At 37.9% G+C, this 18,129-nt stretch overlaps 1 protein-coding gene across 3 annotated transcripts in view; it reads left to right on the top strand.

Moving 5' to 3' along the window:
* Window positions 1-17,261, top strand: part of LOC140233630 (peroxidasin homolog) — a 103,123-nt gene extending 85,862 nt beyond the window's left edge. For all 3 annotated transcript variants that reach the window (XM_072313728.1, XM_072313729.1, XM_072313731.1), the window contains 9 exons: window positions 4,826-5,095; window positions 5,716-5,832; window positions 7,791-7,949; window positions 9,328-9,597; window positions 10,255-10,521; window positions 11,350-12,985; window positions 14,139-14,347; window positions 15,003-15,265; window positions 16,140-17,261. In XM_072313728.1, coding sequence (XP_072169829.1) covers window positions 4,826-5,095; window positions 5,716-5,832; window positions 7,791-7,949; window positions 9,328-9,597; window positions 10,255-10,521; window positions 11,350-12,985; window positions 14,139-14,347; window positions 15,003-15,265; window positions 16,140-16,187 — 3,239 coding nt within the window. In that variant the 3' untranslated portion in view covers window positions 16,188-17,261. The remainder of the gene's footprint in view (window positions 1-4,825; window positions 5,096-5,715; window positions 5,833-7,790; window positions 7,950-9,327; window positions 9,598-10,254; window positions 10,522-11,349; window positions 12,986-14,138; window positions 14,348-15,002; window positions 15,266-16,139) is intronic.
* The last annotated feature ends 868 nt before the right edge of the window (window positions 17,262-18,129 follow it).

The following is an 18,129-nucleotide window of genomic DNA, read 5'->3' as shown; positions in this document are numbered from 1 at the left end:
TACCATAGCAACACGGACTCTAGACAAATGTGTCAGGACTTATTACATCAAACTTCCTTGCTTTCTTGATACACACAAGATCTTTTGTAGTCAATTTCTATGAGAGTAGGAGACTGACTTAGATGCCTACGACTAAAAGTGTATTTTTATCTGACACAAAACCAGAATTTGAGTGTTTTCAGATTCCAGTCTCCAGCTGAAGGGTTATCAAGAGGGAAGGTAGTATTATGAGTGACAACATGGGGGAAAAATAGCCCATGGCACGGCAGGACTGAGTTTGCAGTCTTAATGAAAAGTGAGTCCCTGTGCAGGGGCGGCCGACTTGGAATGTCAGATAAATGTCTGTAAGTGAGACGTATCTTACAGGGCACTCTAGTATTACAAACCTTGTTTGGGACCAGATTGTAGGGAGATGCTCAGGAAGGGGAAAAAATAAAAATTTGAGAGGGATTTAAATGGATGATAGGACAAGGGGTTTTGTCAAAACATCGCCAGAAATGTGAAACAGATGTTTGGTGCATGGCAGTGTAGCAAACATAATTTCTTCATCCCATATGGTTTCACACACCATAATCCAATTCTAATAGCAGCCCAGATTCACACAGTATAACATGCAAAGAAGAAAGACTGGTGCTGAACTCAACCAGGAGGTTAAAGGGGATGGCTAGTAAGTGATCAGTGGGAATCAGTGAGAATGCTGGGGGATGATTGTTCCAATTCTTGTGGGATTCATTTAAGAGTGCATTATATATCTATTGTTGTGTGAAAATTATTTGCTTCAGAACGGTCTCATATTCAAGTAATGTGCCGTTTAATGCCCCGTCACTGTGGCAGGCATGCCAAAAAAACAAACAAACAAACAACCCCCCCCCCCCCCAAAAAAAAAAAGAACCTGTCAAGCTACAGCACCTTAAATGTCACACTTTCTCAATGGACAGTCTTTAGTGACTAGCGTGATTTCTTCTGAAGTTTTTTCAATCTGATTTTGAATAAGAGTGGCAGACAAATGATACAATCGTCTGTAAAATTAGGTCCAGTCACCACAACTCAGACATTTCAGTCATGTTAGCATTAGTCACTATGGTAATGTATTTGACCCTCAAACTGGGTTATACAGAGGATGTACTGTAATCTAATTGATGTGAGTGAGGAAATCAACATTAATACTGTTTAGATTGTATTATTGTGGGAGAAAAAAATGGTGTATATGGAAGAAAGTTTCCCCTCATAAAACCACTCATCAATGATAAAGGAATTTGAAAGAATAGATTTCCGGAGATAGAAATGAGATTGGCTGGCATTTTTTCCCACCCTCTAGGTGACAGCTCCCGCAGGACTTAGTAAGCATGTGAATTGTTGCATGGCATTCTTGATGTTATTGTTTTGCTCTGTGCTGCCTTGTCAAGTCTAACCTTATGTTATATCCTTGTTAATGAAAAAAAAAATTATCCAATGTTTTCTGTATTGTTAAATGTCAAAGTTGTATGTGTACTTTAGTGCAAGAGAGGTATATCATCCTGTTGTGAATGGACTATGTCGATTTCAGTGGCTGTGGTTTGTAATTGTAGACTGGTTTATTCAGATTTATTGTGACATCATAATGCAACTAATAATGAAAGACAGTCAGAAGTAAAGACATTAGGTTTAAGGCCAGTAAAACAGTTTTACAGACATTAGGTTTAAGGCCAGTAAAACAGTTTTACTGACATTAGGTTTAAGGCCAGTAAAACAGTGTTACTGTACAGTACTTATTGGAGATTTTGCCACCAGACTGAAAGCGAGGAATGAGGAGTAAAGCTGCAAGTTAAAATGATGTGGTGACAATGTCATACTTTCTTGTATCTTTCCTGCAAGTATGTAAACTTCACGTCATACTTTGTCTTGGGTAGATCTTAAGCCCTGTTTCCTTCTCTGTGATTATTTTCATCATTTTCATCATTTTTAGGTGATCCGAGTATCCTCTCGGATCACCTTCTGTTTTTGTACGGATTCTTTCTTCTTCTTTTTCTTATTTCTCCCCAAAAGTTGTGCATCGATTAGCTCAGAAAGTCCTCTTCCTATCAATTTCAAACTTATACCATATATGTATCGTCTCCCAAAGACGGCAATCGAACTAAAATCAAAGTGATCAGTCGACCGTGACGTCACTATGACGTCATTATATGAAAACACATTCTCAATCATATCTCATTAATGGAATGGAATTTTTCAATTCCGCGCGCGCGTCAATGGCGATATACAGTGCAACAATGCCAAAAAAACGCCAATTTTAAATCCGATTTTACTCGTCAGGATGGACGGTGACCCCCAATTTTCTTTACATATTCTGAAAGCTGATGAGTTGTAAATGTCATTTCATGGGTTGGCGATGCTGGAAAAATGATTAAAAGATATCAAATTTCTTACTAAAAATAAAAAGAGTAAATTTTCAAAATGACATCATCAAATTACAAGTTCACTCGAGCGTATCTCACTTATCCTTTGCCCATTTTCACCCAGATTTCGATATGTTGTAGCTTATTAAATGTTCTTTCATTAATGTAAAAACAACATTTTGATTGGATGACGTTATCGCCTCGTAAAAATGGATTGAAAGTATCCTTTTAAGATTTGACCAGTTTACGTGTTATCTCTATGGGAGAGCAGTTTTTCTGGCAGTGAAAATTGACATGACTCTCTTTTTCGAGCACTAGCTCACTTATGCTTCGGTGAATTTCTCCCAGATTTTAGAATGTTGTAGCTGAGACTTTGGGCTATCGTAAGTGTGCCCTCCATTTCTTCATACAATGTCGGCATCACGTCGAAAAACTTGGTTGAAAATGGCACGAGGCTTCGATGCAGCGTCATTTTGCTTAATACACAGGGCCTATGGAGAATGAAATAGGTCATTGCGTAGCGCATTCGACTTGTAATCCTAAGGTCCCTGGTTCGAGGCTCACCCCTGCCAATATTTTTTTAAAATCTTTTTTAACACTTTTTTCTTCTTTTTCTTTAGTTAATCTTAATCTCCCTTTCCTTACTTTATCTTTTTCTGATTTTTTTTCTGCTTCTCCTTCAAATTTCTATAAAATAACATAATTTTTGCTTTATTTTTCTTTCTTTCTACTACTTTCTGTGCAGTAGATGAACAACAACAATGGCTATCAATCCCATATTTTGCACATGTTTAGTACATGTCACGTACATTATTTCATAAAATAACAACTACTTGATCGGACACCATCTTGGGTATGTAAATTAGGGTCAAAGGTCATAAATGTTTCATCCTGTATCTTGGTGAATACATGTCCTATCTTTCCCATATTTTGCACACGCAAAGACCATGTTACAAGAATCATTTCATAAAATAATTACTTTTTGCTTAGACGCCATCTTCGGTGTGCAAAGTGAGGTCAAAGGTCAAATATACTTCATTCTGTATTTCCGTTAGTGTATACGGAATTCGGTACCAAAGATGGCAGGTCTCACTCCCTTTTCTAAATGAGAATCCAAACATCACACGGCCAATGTCCTGTCAACACAGATGAAACCTGTATGGTCATGAATATTGATGGCAGACCTGACTCCCTTTTCAAAATCAGTATCCAAACATCACACGGCCAATATCCCTAAACACAGATGAAACCTGTATAGTCATGCCTATATTGGGATCAAAACTCAATTCATTGATTTTCAAAAGATCGGATCACCTAATTTGTCAGTCAGTAAAAACAAAAAATGATGTGCAGGAATTCTACAAACATAAGCAATCTATGAGTGAGAAAAAATAAGAAATTAACATCTCAAACAAGTGAGATGACCTAATCAAAATAATAAAAATGATGAAAATGATGAATTGAGGTGATCACAGGATAAGGAATCAAGTCAAAGGTCAAACACAATACATCCCATTCAAGGCATGGCAAACCTATTTTCATTGAGTGGTCATTTGTATACAATGGCCATTTGCGGGCAGTGCAATATTCCATCTCATTTGGCCGTACAAACAATCAGTCTTTTTTTGCAGTGATCATGAATGAATGAATAGCTAGATATGATGAAATTAGTCTCCAATATTGGCCAAACCTCTGGATCTTATTATTGTACTGCATGCATTCTAGAGAATGCCACAAAGTAAAATATTGGAGTGGCTTCCTCAAGACAAAGAAGATATTGTCTGTTGAGAATGAGAAGGGCGTTAAATGGTCTTGAACACTATGGGTTTTGTGGCAACTTAACGCCCTTATCATTCTCAACCGACGATATTGTATTTTCCATACTGTATGACTTCTTGATTCATGGTGAGTCATGTCATTGAGTTAAGTTAATGAAAATCATTCTTATTTCAATATCAACAAAGTAATGTAGATTTGGGACAGACAAGAAAAAGACGTATTTGGCAACTCAAGCAGTGCTACTCACATAATATCTCAACTGCAATTGACAGTCAAAACAAAATAAGATGAATGTAGAACTTCAGATTATTCTGTGTATTTCTAAATGTTTTTGTTCGCATTTTTATCACTCTGTTGTGTCTTAATATTTTCTTTGTTTTCTCTGTGTCCTCTTGTATATTGATTCATGTTATACCATGGAAATTTTTATTTATATCTATATTCTATTATGATATTAATTCTGTGAAGTGTGCATATGAATTCTATCACACTGATCTGTCGTTTTCAATTCTAACTGTAAACTGGTTTTGAAGTTTTCAGTGCACATACATGTTTAAACCAGTGTTTAAATGTGTTACATTTCTTTAGAATGGAACTATATAACTAAAACGAAGTCAAAAAGTAGAAGTTCTCAATAAGTATATTTGACTTGTCTGATCACCATTTGACAGGAGCACCAGTCTTCACTTTCCTACCAGAGGACGTGGAGTATAGAGAGGGTCAGTCAGCGGTCATTCATTGTGCGGCCAATGGCTACCCACTTCCTGCTATATCATGGAGCAAACAAGGAGCCAATGTCCTCAATGATGATAGATTCAGAATCCTGTCCACTGGATCCCTCCACATCTCACAAACTCGCTTCTCAGATGCCGGGGAGTATCGCTGTGATGCTACTAACAATATCGACTCACTATCAGCTACGGCTTCCCTCACTATTTTAGGTATGCTATAACTACTCTATATGATATGTCTGTACCTCCTTCATGGAGCAAAGGACAGAGTACCTTGCTCTTGCTATGAAATCCTGGCCCAATTCAGTCAAACCTGTCCCATGATGCAGTCAAACCTATCTTGGGATACAATCAGACCTGTCCCCCGATATAGTCAGACCTGTCCCCTGATACAGTCAAACCTGTTCCCTGATGCTGTCAGACTTGGTCCCCTTCTACAGTCCCTTCAGCCATCTGTATGCATGGTACTTATGAGACCTGTAAAGGAGGAGAACCCTCATAAATTATTATTAAAAAAAAAACAACAGAAAGATTTTTACTGATTTTTTGTAGTTTACCAAAAAAGATTTTTTGTTTTTTGCGTGTATCTGTTCAATTCATGTATGGATCAAAATTTTCTCACACATCTGTCAAGGCAAACACTGTCCGCATCTTGTTGAAATGTATAAGATAAGAAACAAAGATTATACATTGGTGAATTATTACTTTTAATTATAAACCACTGAGTTGATCACATCATTTTCTTTCATTTACTGACATTCAAGTGGCTATGACGTGCTACTTCGTAAATTTAAATGTTTAAGTGACTCTTATCCTTTGTGTCCTAACAGTTCCTCCAACCTTTGAGATATCACCACAGCCTCACTCAGCCATAGAGGGCAGCACAGTAGAGCTTCACTGTCGCTCACAAGGTTACCCCATCCCAGTCATTCAGTGGAGAAAGGAAGGTTAGTATACTATCCCATCCCAGTCATTCAATGGAGAAAGGATGGTTAGTATACTATCCCATCCCAGTCATTCAGTGGAGACTATAATGGAGAAAGGATGGTTAGTATACTATCCCATCCCAGTCATTCAGTGGAGAAAGGAAGGTTAGTATATTATCCCATCTCAGTCATTCAATGGAAAAAGGAAGGTTAGTATACTATCCCATCCCAATCATTCAGTGGAGAAAGGAAGGTTAGTATACTATCCCATCCCAGTCATTCAGTGGAGAATGGAAGGTTAGTATACTTTCCCATCCCAGTCATTCAATGGAGAAAGGAAGGTTAGTATACTATCCCATCCCAATCATTCAGTGGTGAAAGGAAGGTTAGTATACTATCCCATCCAGTCATTCAGTGGAGAAAGGAAGGTTAGTATACTATCCCATCTCAGTCATTCAATGGAAAAAGGAAGGTTCGTATACTATCCCATCTCAGTCATTCAGTGGAGAAAGGAGGGTTAGTATACTATCCCATCTCAGTCATTCAATGGAGAAAGGATGGTTAGTATACTATCCCATCTCAGTCATTCAGTGGAGAATGGAAGGTTAGTATACTATCCCATCCAGTCATTCAGTGGAGAATGGAAGGTTAGTATACTATCCCATCCCAGTCATTCAGTGGAGAATGGAAGGTTAGTATACTATCCTATCCAGTCATTCAGTGGAGAATGGAAGGTTAGTATACTATCCCATCCCAGTCATTCAGTGGAGAATGGAAGGTTAGTATACTATCCCATCCAGTCATTCAGTGGAGAATGGAAGGTATACCAACTATCACATCCCACTACGTTCACACTAGATCTTCCAATAGATTGCCCACACATTAACCACTAAAATCAGTTGAGAAGGAATTTACCAAACAGCCAATGTACAGCTCAATGTGGCCAATATGATTTGATGGCAATTAATGTCTTACATGACACATGTTCTGTAAGCACCAACCCTGTACATGGCTTATTGTCATGTGTACCAATCACCTCATCTAATGTGCATGTATGGCTTTAACTATGTCACTCTCTCATAAGAGCATTCAAGATTTTGAAATTCTGTAATTCTCTTTTAACTGTGTCTGATTGAAGTAAAACTTAACTGTCCAGTTCATTAAAGTTTGCTCTGTTTCATACCTAAAAAAGCAACTTGATCATTGAGTGGATTTGCTCCTACAATTCACATTACACAGATTTGTGTTAATTTCTGATAAAAAGAAAGGTATACTTGGGTGACCTGCACCTCGTCATAGTTAATGTTTGCGCATATTTGAATCACATTTCGCCACTGAAATTCTTTGAAATCCAACTCACATAAAGGAAAAATGCTGAAAATTCCAATGGAATCACAAGTTCACTGATCGATATCGAAAATTTGCAGCTATTGTCGTCAAACGCGAATGATGCGGAATAGTTGTGCGCTAAGGAATGGGCCCGCAACTCGTCACCAGCGCTCTCATAGACTTAGCACGTAAAAGACGTGTGCAGGTGACCGTGATGCTCCCATAGACATACACGTAAAAGATGAGTGCAGGGACAGTGGTGATACTTTAACACGTATTCCGATTAAAATTTCAGATTTTCGCGAAAAACTGTTCGGTTTTCACCACAATTTGCTTGGTTGTGGTAGCCCTGCCAAGTTTTGAGCGTACTGAACACAGTCCCAGTTATAATTTTTTTTTTAGTGCGCTTAAAACAATTTTAAGCGGGGTGACGGTATTCGGGCCCCTGACGAGGTGCGGGCACCTCACTATATGATCTTTGCTCAAATCCCATGAAAGTCAGTATACAAGGATTGGTCATGGACAAAACTTGTTAATCAATTGCTTCCAGGTGGAAACTATTTTCATATTAAGGGCACAAGTATTAATCCACTCTAGTTATAGCTTTGTCCTCAAAGCACTTTTTATCTTTTTTTTCTCTCGTATTCTAGGAAATGCCCTTCCCGATGACAGGAAGTTTTTAATCCTAGCCTCAGGGACTCTAAGGATAGTACGAGTCTCTCAGGAAGATGCTGGGAACTATGAGTGTATTGCTGTCAACAAAGCAGGCCAGCGACAGGCCACGGCCCAGATTGAGATCAGACCAAGAGGTGTGGAAGTCTCTCCTTGCTTTCTCTTATCTCATCATCTGTCATCTATCTATCTATCTATCTATCTATCTATCTATCTATCTATCTATCTATCTATCTATCTATCTATCTATCTATCTATCTATCTATCTATCTATCTATCTATCTATCAATCTATCTACGTTCATCTACCTATCTATTCATCTGTTATCTATCTCTTCATCTATCCATCTGTCTATCTATCCATCTATCTATTTATCTGTTCATCTATCTATCTCACTATAAATCTATCTATTTGTCTATTCATCTATCTCTATCTCTCTCTCTCTATCTATCTATCTATTTATCTATTTCTCTGTCTATCTATTCATCTGTCTATCTATCTAGTGTATCTCTATCTATTCATCTATCTATCTATTTATCTTTCTATCTCTCCGTCTATCTATCTATTTATCTATCTATCTATCTATTTGTCTATCTATCTATCCATCTCTGTCATGTCTGACTGTTCTTTCACCCTCTGCCCATTCACCTGTTGTCTGTTAACTTTTTTTTTTCTTATTAAGTTGTAAGTAGTCTACTTCTGTTTTACTTGAAATATCTTCCACAGCAAAGAGACTCTGATTACAGAAAATTAAAAGACTTCAAGTTGAGCTGTAAGTCAGATGATGATCTGTGTTTAAATTACTTTTTTCCATCATCAAACATGAAAAAGAGGATTCTAAGGCCACCATCCATATAGGACTGTTACTGGTTTGATGATGACTTTCATACATGATTCACCCATGTCAGTTTGCCATACAATTGGAAAATTAATGCTAAGTGCTCTGATCACTGATGAAAATGAATTTCACTTTGAAACATCATGAACAATTTATGACAACACAAATAGAATTGTACATTTTTCACAAATTACTGCAAAATTGCACTTTGTAATCTATTTTTGGCTGTTGCACTGAAGGACAAGTTATGACATCTACTTTTGCATCCAGAAATACTAACACTACTCTCTGCAATGCAAATATTGACCAGGTACAGCTACAAGTTGGAATTTGAGGTCAACAAACTGAATGCAAGTATTAGAAAGAACATCAATCCGCCTCTCTATGGTTTGATGCTGCCAATATAACTCTTGTCTCCCCCTCCAACTAACGGATGTCTCTGCATTTTATCAGTTTTCAAACTCTGGCATATAGATGAGACAACATTATGCCAGAGCTGCTATTTTTGTAACAATTGTGCATCACCTTTTCAATCGAGACCTGCAACAGTCTGGTAATTTTCTCTTCATGATTTGGTAGAAACTTTGTGTTTCATGGAATCAGATTATTATGTGTGTGTGTGCATCATCCTTGGCTAGAAGTATCATATAATGATGTCACTTCTATTTCTCTTGTAGTCCCTCCTGTGTTCACACAGTCTCCAAGTGACTTGACGGTGGTTTCTGGGGCGATGATCCGGCTTCCATGCTCTGCCTCCGGTGACCCCACCCCAGTGATCACATGGACCAAGGATGGTATTCAGATCACAGAGAGTGCTAAGTTCTCCATCAGTGAAGCAGGACACCTTGCCATCCATGATGTGGGGTTAGATGATGAGGGACGCTATGAATGTGCAGCAAGGAACACCATTGGCTATGCCTCCACAGCAATGGAACTCACTGTCAATGGTCAGTCATGTTCATCCCTCTCAGCTGGCCCTTTGTCTTCTCATCCATTCTGCCTCTTTTACTTTTTTCTTTAATTTTAACCCACAGTGTTTTCTTTGTTGATTGGCACACACTCTGGAGTGTGCTAGTTGGCACTGATGTGAGGGAAATTAATTGTCAATATACAGAGATTACTTAATGCCCTTCATCCTAATTGTGTCCCCATGACCTCCCTGTCCCAGCTCCTGAGTGGGCTTACTAATTTTACAACTAGGTCAAATTTAGATTTATTATTGAATGCTGATGAAAAAGCTTGGCAGGTTAAGCCAAGTATCTGGGTGCATAAAGTGCTATGGTATTTCCTAGAGCACTTGAATCTAAAAGTGGTGGCGCTCATATAAGATTGATATACATGTACATTTATGTCATATTTGGTATTAAACATCAAGTGATAAATAATATTTCCTAATGTAAGAGAGTAAATGCATTCTTCTGAACACTGAGTGAAAATAACAATGAAATTTAGTTTCGTGATGATACAATATTTCACAGCATGGACTTGGAACTCTATGAACATATCTGAGTGCAGTGTATGACAAATATTGTATGTTTGTCTGTTGGGTATATTGTTTTAACTGCATCAGAAGTCTTCATTGGTGTTTTCTACTTTTACCACAGTACCCGTGTCTATACGTGAGGGTGATAGCTATGTGAACACAGCCATTGAGGAGGCTATACGGAACATCGATGCTGCCATCAACGAGACTAACCGTGACCTCCAGGATCGCAAGAAACCACGAACTCCCCATGACCTTCTCACCCTCTTTCGTTTCCCGTCCATGGAGGCCATGAGCATAGCGAGGGCAGCAGAGGTTTTTGAGAGGACGTTGGAGCTGATTCATCTTCATATTGAGGCAGGAATGAAAGTGAACCTCACAGGAGTGGGTGGGTCTTTCCTTCAACATACACACCCACATGTTGCTGCAGTTGTTGTAGTACATGCAATAAGAGAAACTCTGAATGATTGAAACTAACACAAATAAACATCAAACTAACATCAAATATTAAAATCTAAACTAAGATAATTGAATGTTATTCCTGGAATTAACTTGGTTTTTAAAAAACCTTGTATTAGTAATTGCTATGGTAGTGAGTAGTTTAAGCACAAAGGAGTGAAATGTAGTTCAAATTGGTTGTTAGACTAGAAATCATTTTTGAAAAGTATACTTCTTGAAAAAGAACAAAGCGTCTTTTCTGATGCTTTTTGTGAAGCCTTGTCATCACACATGTAATGTGTTATATCTTCATTACAAAAAATTAAAAAAATCCTAAATTGAAGAGGGAGCTTTCTAACAGATGTGCATACATTTTACATTTAAATCAAGATATTGCTACAAGGGAATTATACAGGAGTGACATTGTTACCTGTCCCAGTGGATCTGAGTTTTGATTACCAGTAAAGGGTGAATTCTGCTATGTATGAAGTATATTTGAAAGCCTGTTTTGATATCTACATAATATGGAAAGGAAAGGGTCCAATATGTGAAATGTATTTTTTTTAGTGTATAGAGGGAGATGGAGACCATCTCATTCTCTGGCATGTTATTGTATGTACTACACACTTTCATTCTGTGCAGCTGTGCTTGTGGTAAACAGTTTTTGAATCAGTATGATGATTTATTCAGACAGTAAATGTTGGGATGGTACAGTGCTGTGTCACAGAAACCACCACTCTTCTTTAACTCTGTATTTCTTCTCTGTTCTTCCATCCAGAATTCACCTACAATGATCTGGTATCTCCCCGCTTCTTGAATGTAATCTCCAATCTATCTCAGTGCACAAGTCACACCAAGATCGTCAATTGCTCAGATATATGCTTCCATAAAAAGTATCGCTCCTTTGATGGAAGTTGTAATAACCTGCAGCATCCTGAGTGGGGAGCATCACTCACACCTTTCAAACGACTGCTGAAGCCAATCTATGAAAATGGCTTCAATACTCCTGTTGGATGGAATACAACACTTCTTTACCATGGCTTTCCAAAGCCTAGTTCCAGACGAGTGTCATCCCAAATAATCTCTACCACTGATATAACGTCCCATCAAGACTACACACACATGTTAATGCAATGGGGACAGTTTTTAGATCACGATATGGACTTCACCGTGATGAGTTTGAGTAGAGCTCGATTCAGCGATGGTGTAGAATGTAAGGACACATGTGAGAACCAGGTTCCATGTTTCCCCATCCAGGTCCCAGAAGGTGATAACAGGATCCACCGAACACAGTGCATTGAATTCACACGATCCAGTGCAGTCTGTGGCAGTGGCAGTACATCTGTCTTCTTCAATCGAATTATGCCCAGAGAACAGATCAATCAAATCACGTCGTACATTGATGCCTCCAATGTTTATGGCAGTACTAAAGAGCAAGCAGACAATCTCAGAGACTTGACTAATAACTTTGGCAGACTCAAAGTAGGAATCCAAGTAGAGTCAGGTCGATTCTTGCTCCCTTACAACCGAGACACACCCATCGACTGTGACCGTGATGAGGATGAGAGTCCTATCCCATGTTTCCTTGTTGGAGACTTTCGTGGGAATGAACAACTTGGACTGCTGTCTATGCACACGATATGGATGAGGGAACACAATCGCATAGTACAGAGGCTGCGTGAAATCAACCCCCACTGGGATGGGGAGAAACTCTTCCAGGAGACCCGTAAAATTGTTGGAGCTGCCATGCAACTCATCTCCTACAGAGATTGGCTGCCTAAAGTCCTTGGTCCCTATGGTATGGAGAAACTAGGCAAGTATGAAGGCTACAACCCCAACACAGATTCATCCATCTTCAATGCCTTTGCTACAGCTGCCTTCCGATTTGGTCACTCCCTCATCCAACCTGAAATCAAACGGCTCAACGCTTCTTTCCAGCCAATATCCCATGGTAACCTCCCACTGCACCGAGCCTTCTTTTCACCATACCGCATCGTTGATCAAGGTGGCATCGATCCTGTTCTCCGTGGACTCTTTGGTACTGCAATGAAGCAGAACAGGCCGGAATCAATGCTCAACACTGAACTGACTGAACGCCTCTTTCAAATGGCTCATGAAATCGCCCTGGATTTGGCTGCTATCAACGTTCAGCGTGGCAGAGACCATGCTCTTCCTGGGTACAACGACTGGCGCGTCCTTTGTAACATGACAGCAGCCGAGACGTTTGATGACGTCAGTACGGAGATCAGAAATCCTTTGGTCAGACAGAAGCTGCAAGAAATCTACGGTCACCCTGGGAATGTTGATCTCTTTGTCGGAGGTCTTTCTGAGGATAAAATCGAGGGCGGGCTTCTTGGACCAACGTTCACTTGTCTACTGGTGAAACAATTCCACAGGCTCCGAGAAGGAGATCGGTGAGTGTTGAAATAATTTGTGCCATTATGTATGTGCGTTGCATTTTCATTCAGTGGCATTTGCTATTTTTTCAATAAGTTAACTTTCATTATACTGTTAATCTCAAAGTTAGTTGCATCCAGCTGATTTAATGGTGATGTATCTGTAGAAATTGACTCATAAAACACCTGTAGATGGATGGACAGTATATGTCTTTATCTCCCTTGAAAGAATACACTCTAGTTGTTCAATGTGTGATACTGTGATTACCTTTCATCATTCTCTGTACAGCATGACATTACCGGTATATCACAGCAGAAATCATTGTGTGCAGAATCATGTTATTCATAGTGACCTGTTTTCTTCTACATTGTACAGTATATGGTGCCCTCTCTGATTTTTATGTAAGCTAACTTTGAATATTCCCCCCCCCCCCAAAAAAAAAAAAAATAAATAAATAATAATAATTAAAAAAAATACAAAATACAAAATAAAATAAAAAATAAAAAATAAAAAATAAAAAATGAATGAATTAATTAAAATAAATTAATTAATAAAAGAAAAAATCTAACAAGTTTGATTTCAAAATGATAATTGCCATTTTCCAATCTTCACATTGCACATTTTGCTGTTTGCAACATGTTTGTAAACAGTTGTGCACTAGAGTAGAAAATTGTAATGTGAACACTCTTTTGAGATTTCTTGAAAAGCTGTCTTTCATTCAGTGATTACTATCTCACTCTTCTATACTAAGCTACCGTGTAATTATTACATTTGCAAGGTTCATATGATTGATGATACTATAAATGTGCACTTTATTTTTCATGAAGGATATTTATAACATTTCAATATAAAATTTGTTGAGTATATGAACAATCTTTCAAGGTGTAATATACATATGTGGTTGTTGTCACTCTGGTCATATTTAGTTATAAAGGGCACTCCATCTGTTTATTTTTTTTCTAGGTGAAAAAACAACAACAACCCAACAACAACACCACCACCATCACCAAAGCAATCTGGAGGAATGATGTAGTTCATTACAAAGAAAATATGAAGAATGATGACCCAATTGGTGACATAATATGATCTGCACATATGAAACATTTTATGCCCTGTCCAAGTGCAGTGGTGAGTGAATATGACTCATGGTATGTTTTGTTTTGTCTCAAGGTTCTGGTATGAGAATCCCGGTGTGTTCACCCCGGAGCAGCTGACTCAAATCAAACAGATCTCCCTGGCCAGAGTCCTGTGCGACAATGGGGATTCTATAGACCGGGTTAATGCTGATGTCTTTAGAATGGCAGACTTTCCCACTGGGTACAAGAAGTGTTCCAGCATTCCTTCCATGGATCTACGGGTTTGGGCAGATTGTCCAGAAGGTTTGTAACTATGTAGGCTTTGGTCTTACAGCCACTTCACAAGAAAGAATAGATTTGAAGTGAGGTCCTACAATTATGTATCATTTACCCATGTGTGAAATCGGCAGTGTTGTTTTACAATGATTTAAAGAAACTGTCAAGAAAATTCCACAAAATTTCATTTTTTCTGAAAAGCGCCCATTCATCACACTTGTTACTGACACTTGTTCACGGTAGTATTAGTCCCCCAGCCTTTTGAAAGAGGTAGGCTAAGTGTTTTTTTTAATTAGGCTAGAAAATTAGAATATGTTGAATTATCTATCTGTATAGTTTGTTTGTTTGTTTGTTATTTGATATCATGGTCCACAAGTGACATCATAGATTATTGTAGTCTTCTTATCCAGTGATGGCTGTTCAAAAACTGTATAATATTCATAACATTTGAAAGGACTGTCCCATTTTCCTCAAACTTCACTGACGTGTTGTACTAATATTTCTGTATTCACTTAGTCCACATACCAAATGTGTTTGGGATTTCGTTCCCATTTAATATTTTGTTCAAAAGTACTGTATTGACAAATCATTGTCCAATTACTTTCCAGTATTGAAAGTTAATGTTTTACCATAAAAATTATGATGAAACTGTTCAGCATGTCACTTTATGTAATCTCTCCAGAATCTACATCAGTACCTCAGTTCTCGTCCAGATCACGGCGCTCTGTAGAATACACGGCCCCATCCAAGCCCACTAAAGGAGTGAAGATTTCAGCACCAGAGAGTAAGAAGCTTCCAGTCGTCAAACCCTCTCATACCACATCAGAGCCCGGATCCTCTGGTCCTGGGATAGAGGAGAGGTTTGCTGCTCTAGAAGCTGAGATGGCTGAGACTAGAAAGATTATGAGTGAGATGAAGGCAACCATCGGAGACTTGTCCAAACAGGTAAGGTCAAAGGTCAAATCAAGCAGAATGAAACATAATATATAATATATATAATACATACAATTTCAATAGCACCATTTTCCATTCTGTTTGAATGCTCAAGGCACTTTATGCCAGAGCAAAAAGACTGAGAATACATACACCATAAAAGAAGAAGAAGAAGAAATACAGTAATGAGTCCATTCAAGGTAGAGGAAGGAGAAATAATGCCATTATCTGGGAAGTTTTCTAAATCTTTTTCAGATTAGATGGCAGCATGATTCCCTTTCAGTGAGCTTTTTCTGTAGCTGAGGAATAGCTATGAATTTATTTCTTAAAGGCATAATTTACCATTTGGAGATACAACAAAAACCCAGCATAAGTGCTTTAAAATAGTTCTAAAATGTGAGTTAGGGATAGAAACAACCACTGTAAAAATTTGAATCGTTAAAATCGATGCTAAGTATTGTTAAATATACAAAATGTGAACAATAGTTATAATAAAAAAATTTCCAGACTAAACCGTCTACAGTTACGTTTTATTGATAAAAATACAGATATCTCCTTATATTTTAGGCTTTATCATAAAAATCCTATATGAAAGGATGTAATGTGGTACAACAAACCTACACATATGCGTTAAATGTCTTATCTTGAAATTCATTTAAATCACTGTTCCCAAAGGTAAACAGGACCTTTAACCCGTTGAAGACGGTTTGATTTCGCTACAACACGTAAACAGTAGTAATTCAAATGTTTGGTATACACTTTTGCTTTCTTATATGGCAGTGGAGGTAAATTCAGTGATGTAAACTTGTAAGAGAGCAAAAGAAAATACAAACTGCGTGATGCTGCAAGCTTTCATCACCATTTCCTTTCCATCAATGACCCACAGGTTCGTCGTCTGAAGAGAGATCTCCGTGACAAGCAGCGTGGGAATTGATGACAAATCCTTACAGATGACCAGATCCAGGGGACTGGATGTCTCTCCTAAACAGAATATAAAAGAAAAAGAAAAACATGCAGCAGGAAAAATTCCTCAGCTTCATCTTTTGCAAAGTGGCATTTATCCCATGTACTTGCTTGTAAGCCTTAGGAATGTATGGCTAGTGTATGTGAATATGCAATATCACTTGGTGATGTTCAGGCTTAGGTAAAATATTCTTTCAACCTTTCAGAATGAACTTGTCTGTGTCCTAAGATTTTGGTTTTAATGTCAGGTTTTTAAGATTCTACAAAGGACAACCCTATGAACTGTGATATTGTCTGCTGGTCAACCAAAGATAAGATCTTCGTCTTGTAAAGTACATTGAAATTATTTTCTTTGGACTGGTGTCCGTGTGCACCTCCCCTTGAAAAATGGGAATGAAAAATGAAACATATGAATTCAAATACCTAGATTCCATTAGTGATACTATGATACTAGGCTACAATCTGATCAAATTCCTATGATGTACAAGCACAGAATGACGAAAAACAATGGTGTGGTGTATGTGTGTTAAATGACAGGTGTAGCATATCAATATTTACACACAGACATGTAACAAGTAGTCAAGTCATTGTACATTGTACTTCTATGGAGGCCATAGTGCTATCATGTCCATCTGTTTTAAGGTCTTCTTCCCAAAGATATGACAAATGGTTGTGTGCAACAAGTCTAGGACAAGACCAAGATTTATTTGTTAATATGTAAGTTATGGGTGTAACATGCATTTGTTTCTGCTGTGACTAAAATCTGATTTGATGCTGATTTGTGTACTGATATTTTTCTTTCATCAAACTAAAGAACTCTGTGTGATTTGTACAGTTAATAAGGCCTGCAGAAGATAGCCATGTCATTAGACAGCTTAATACATACTGGCTCATTCTGGCAATGTTTAGTATAGAGGCCAGTGTTTGTGACTATCTTGAAAGGAGTAGTATTTTTTAATAGAGTGAAGATATTGTTTTCTTGGAACAACAGAAGATCAATAGCAACTTCATTTCTTTTGATCGTTCACTTCCCAATGACAGAAAAAAAAAAATTGTGCAACAGCATTGGTGTATATCATTTAGTCCTGTGTATTTTTTTTTTTTTGTAAACAGAAGCAAATGAAAAGTACTATCAAATGCTTACAAATGAAACAAGATAATGTGAAGAAAAAAACAGACAAATTTTAGCTTCCTGAATCAATTGAAAACCTATCGCCAGAATAAGTGCAGTAAATGACAGTGTCTGTCAAAGGGAAACCATCATTATTCTTCTGTTTGATAAGTGTTTATAATATCTTCTAATATCACACTAGTTATGTTATGAAAATGATAACCGTGGATTTATTGTTTTTGTCAACATAGTGACAGTTGCCTCATTCATTTGATGATAATCCTTATGTAATGTGTGAGACATAGCCCTGAACAGTTTATCTTAGTCAAAGCTGAGACATCTATCACTAGAGTCTGTAGTACAGTGATTTGGCCTGTGTGGAAGTAAGGTTGGCATCATGTTTAGATGTTAACTCTCATTTGTTTTATTTCCATGATTGATGTTTTTAGAATGAGTTTCCACTTCAAAATTTGGAGCTGCTGAGGAGGAGTTGAATGATTTTCACATCACTTTTCCTTCACACTCTAGGGAGCCCTGTGATGTGTGAAAATGTCAAGCGTAGTATGTAGCATACTATGCAATTCTGTGTGCTGAGAGCTGATTAAGTAATAGGATGCTAAGTTTGTGTACATTGTTTGGTGTCTGTAATTCTTGTCCTACAGAGACTGTATTTTTCCATGGATTTGACAACCACTACAAGATATTTAATAGCAAGTGTGAAATCCCTTGCATAGATACCTGTTCTTTGTTGGTTTTAGGAAAGAAGCAAGCAGTGAACCCCAGCACACAGTGGGTGGGCTCT

The sequence above is a fragment of the Diadema setosum genome, chromosome 10, assembly GCF_964275005.1.
Source record: "Diadema setosum chromosome 10, eeDiaSeto1, whole genome shotgun sequence".
Taxonomy (NCBI): Eukaryota; Metazoa; Echinodermata; class Echinoidea; order Diadematoida; family Diadematidae; genus Diadema; species Diadema setosum.
This window is presented reverse-complemented; position numbering and strand designations above follow the sequence as displayed.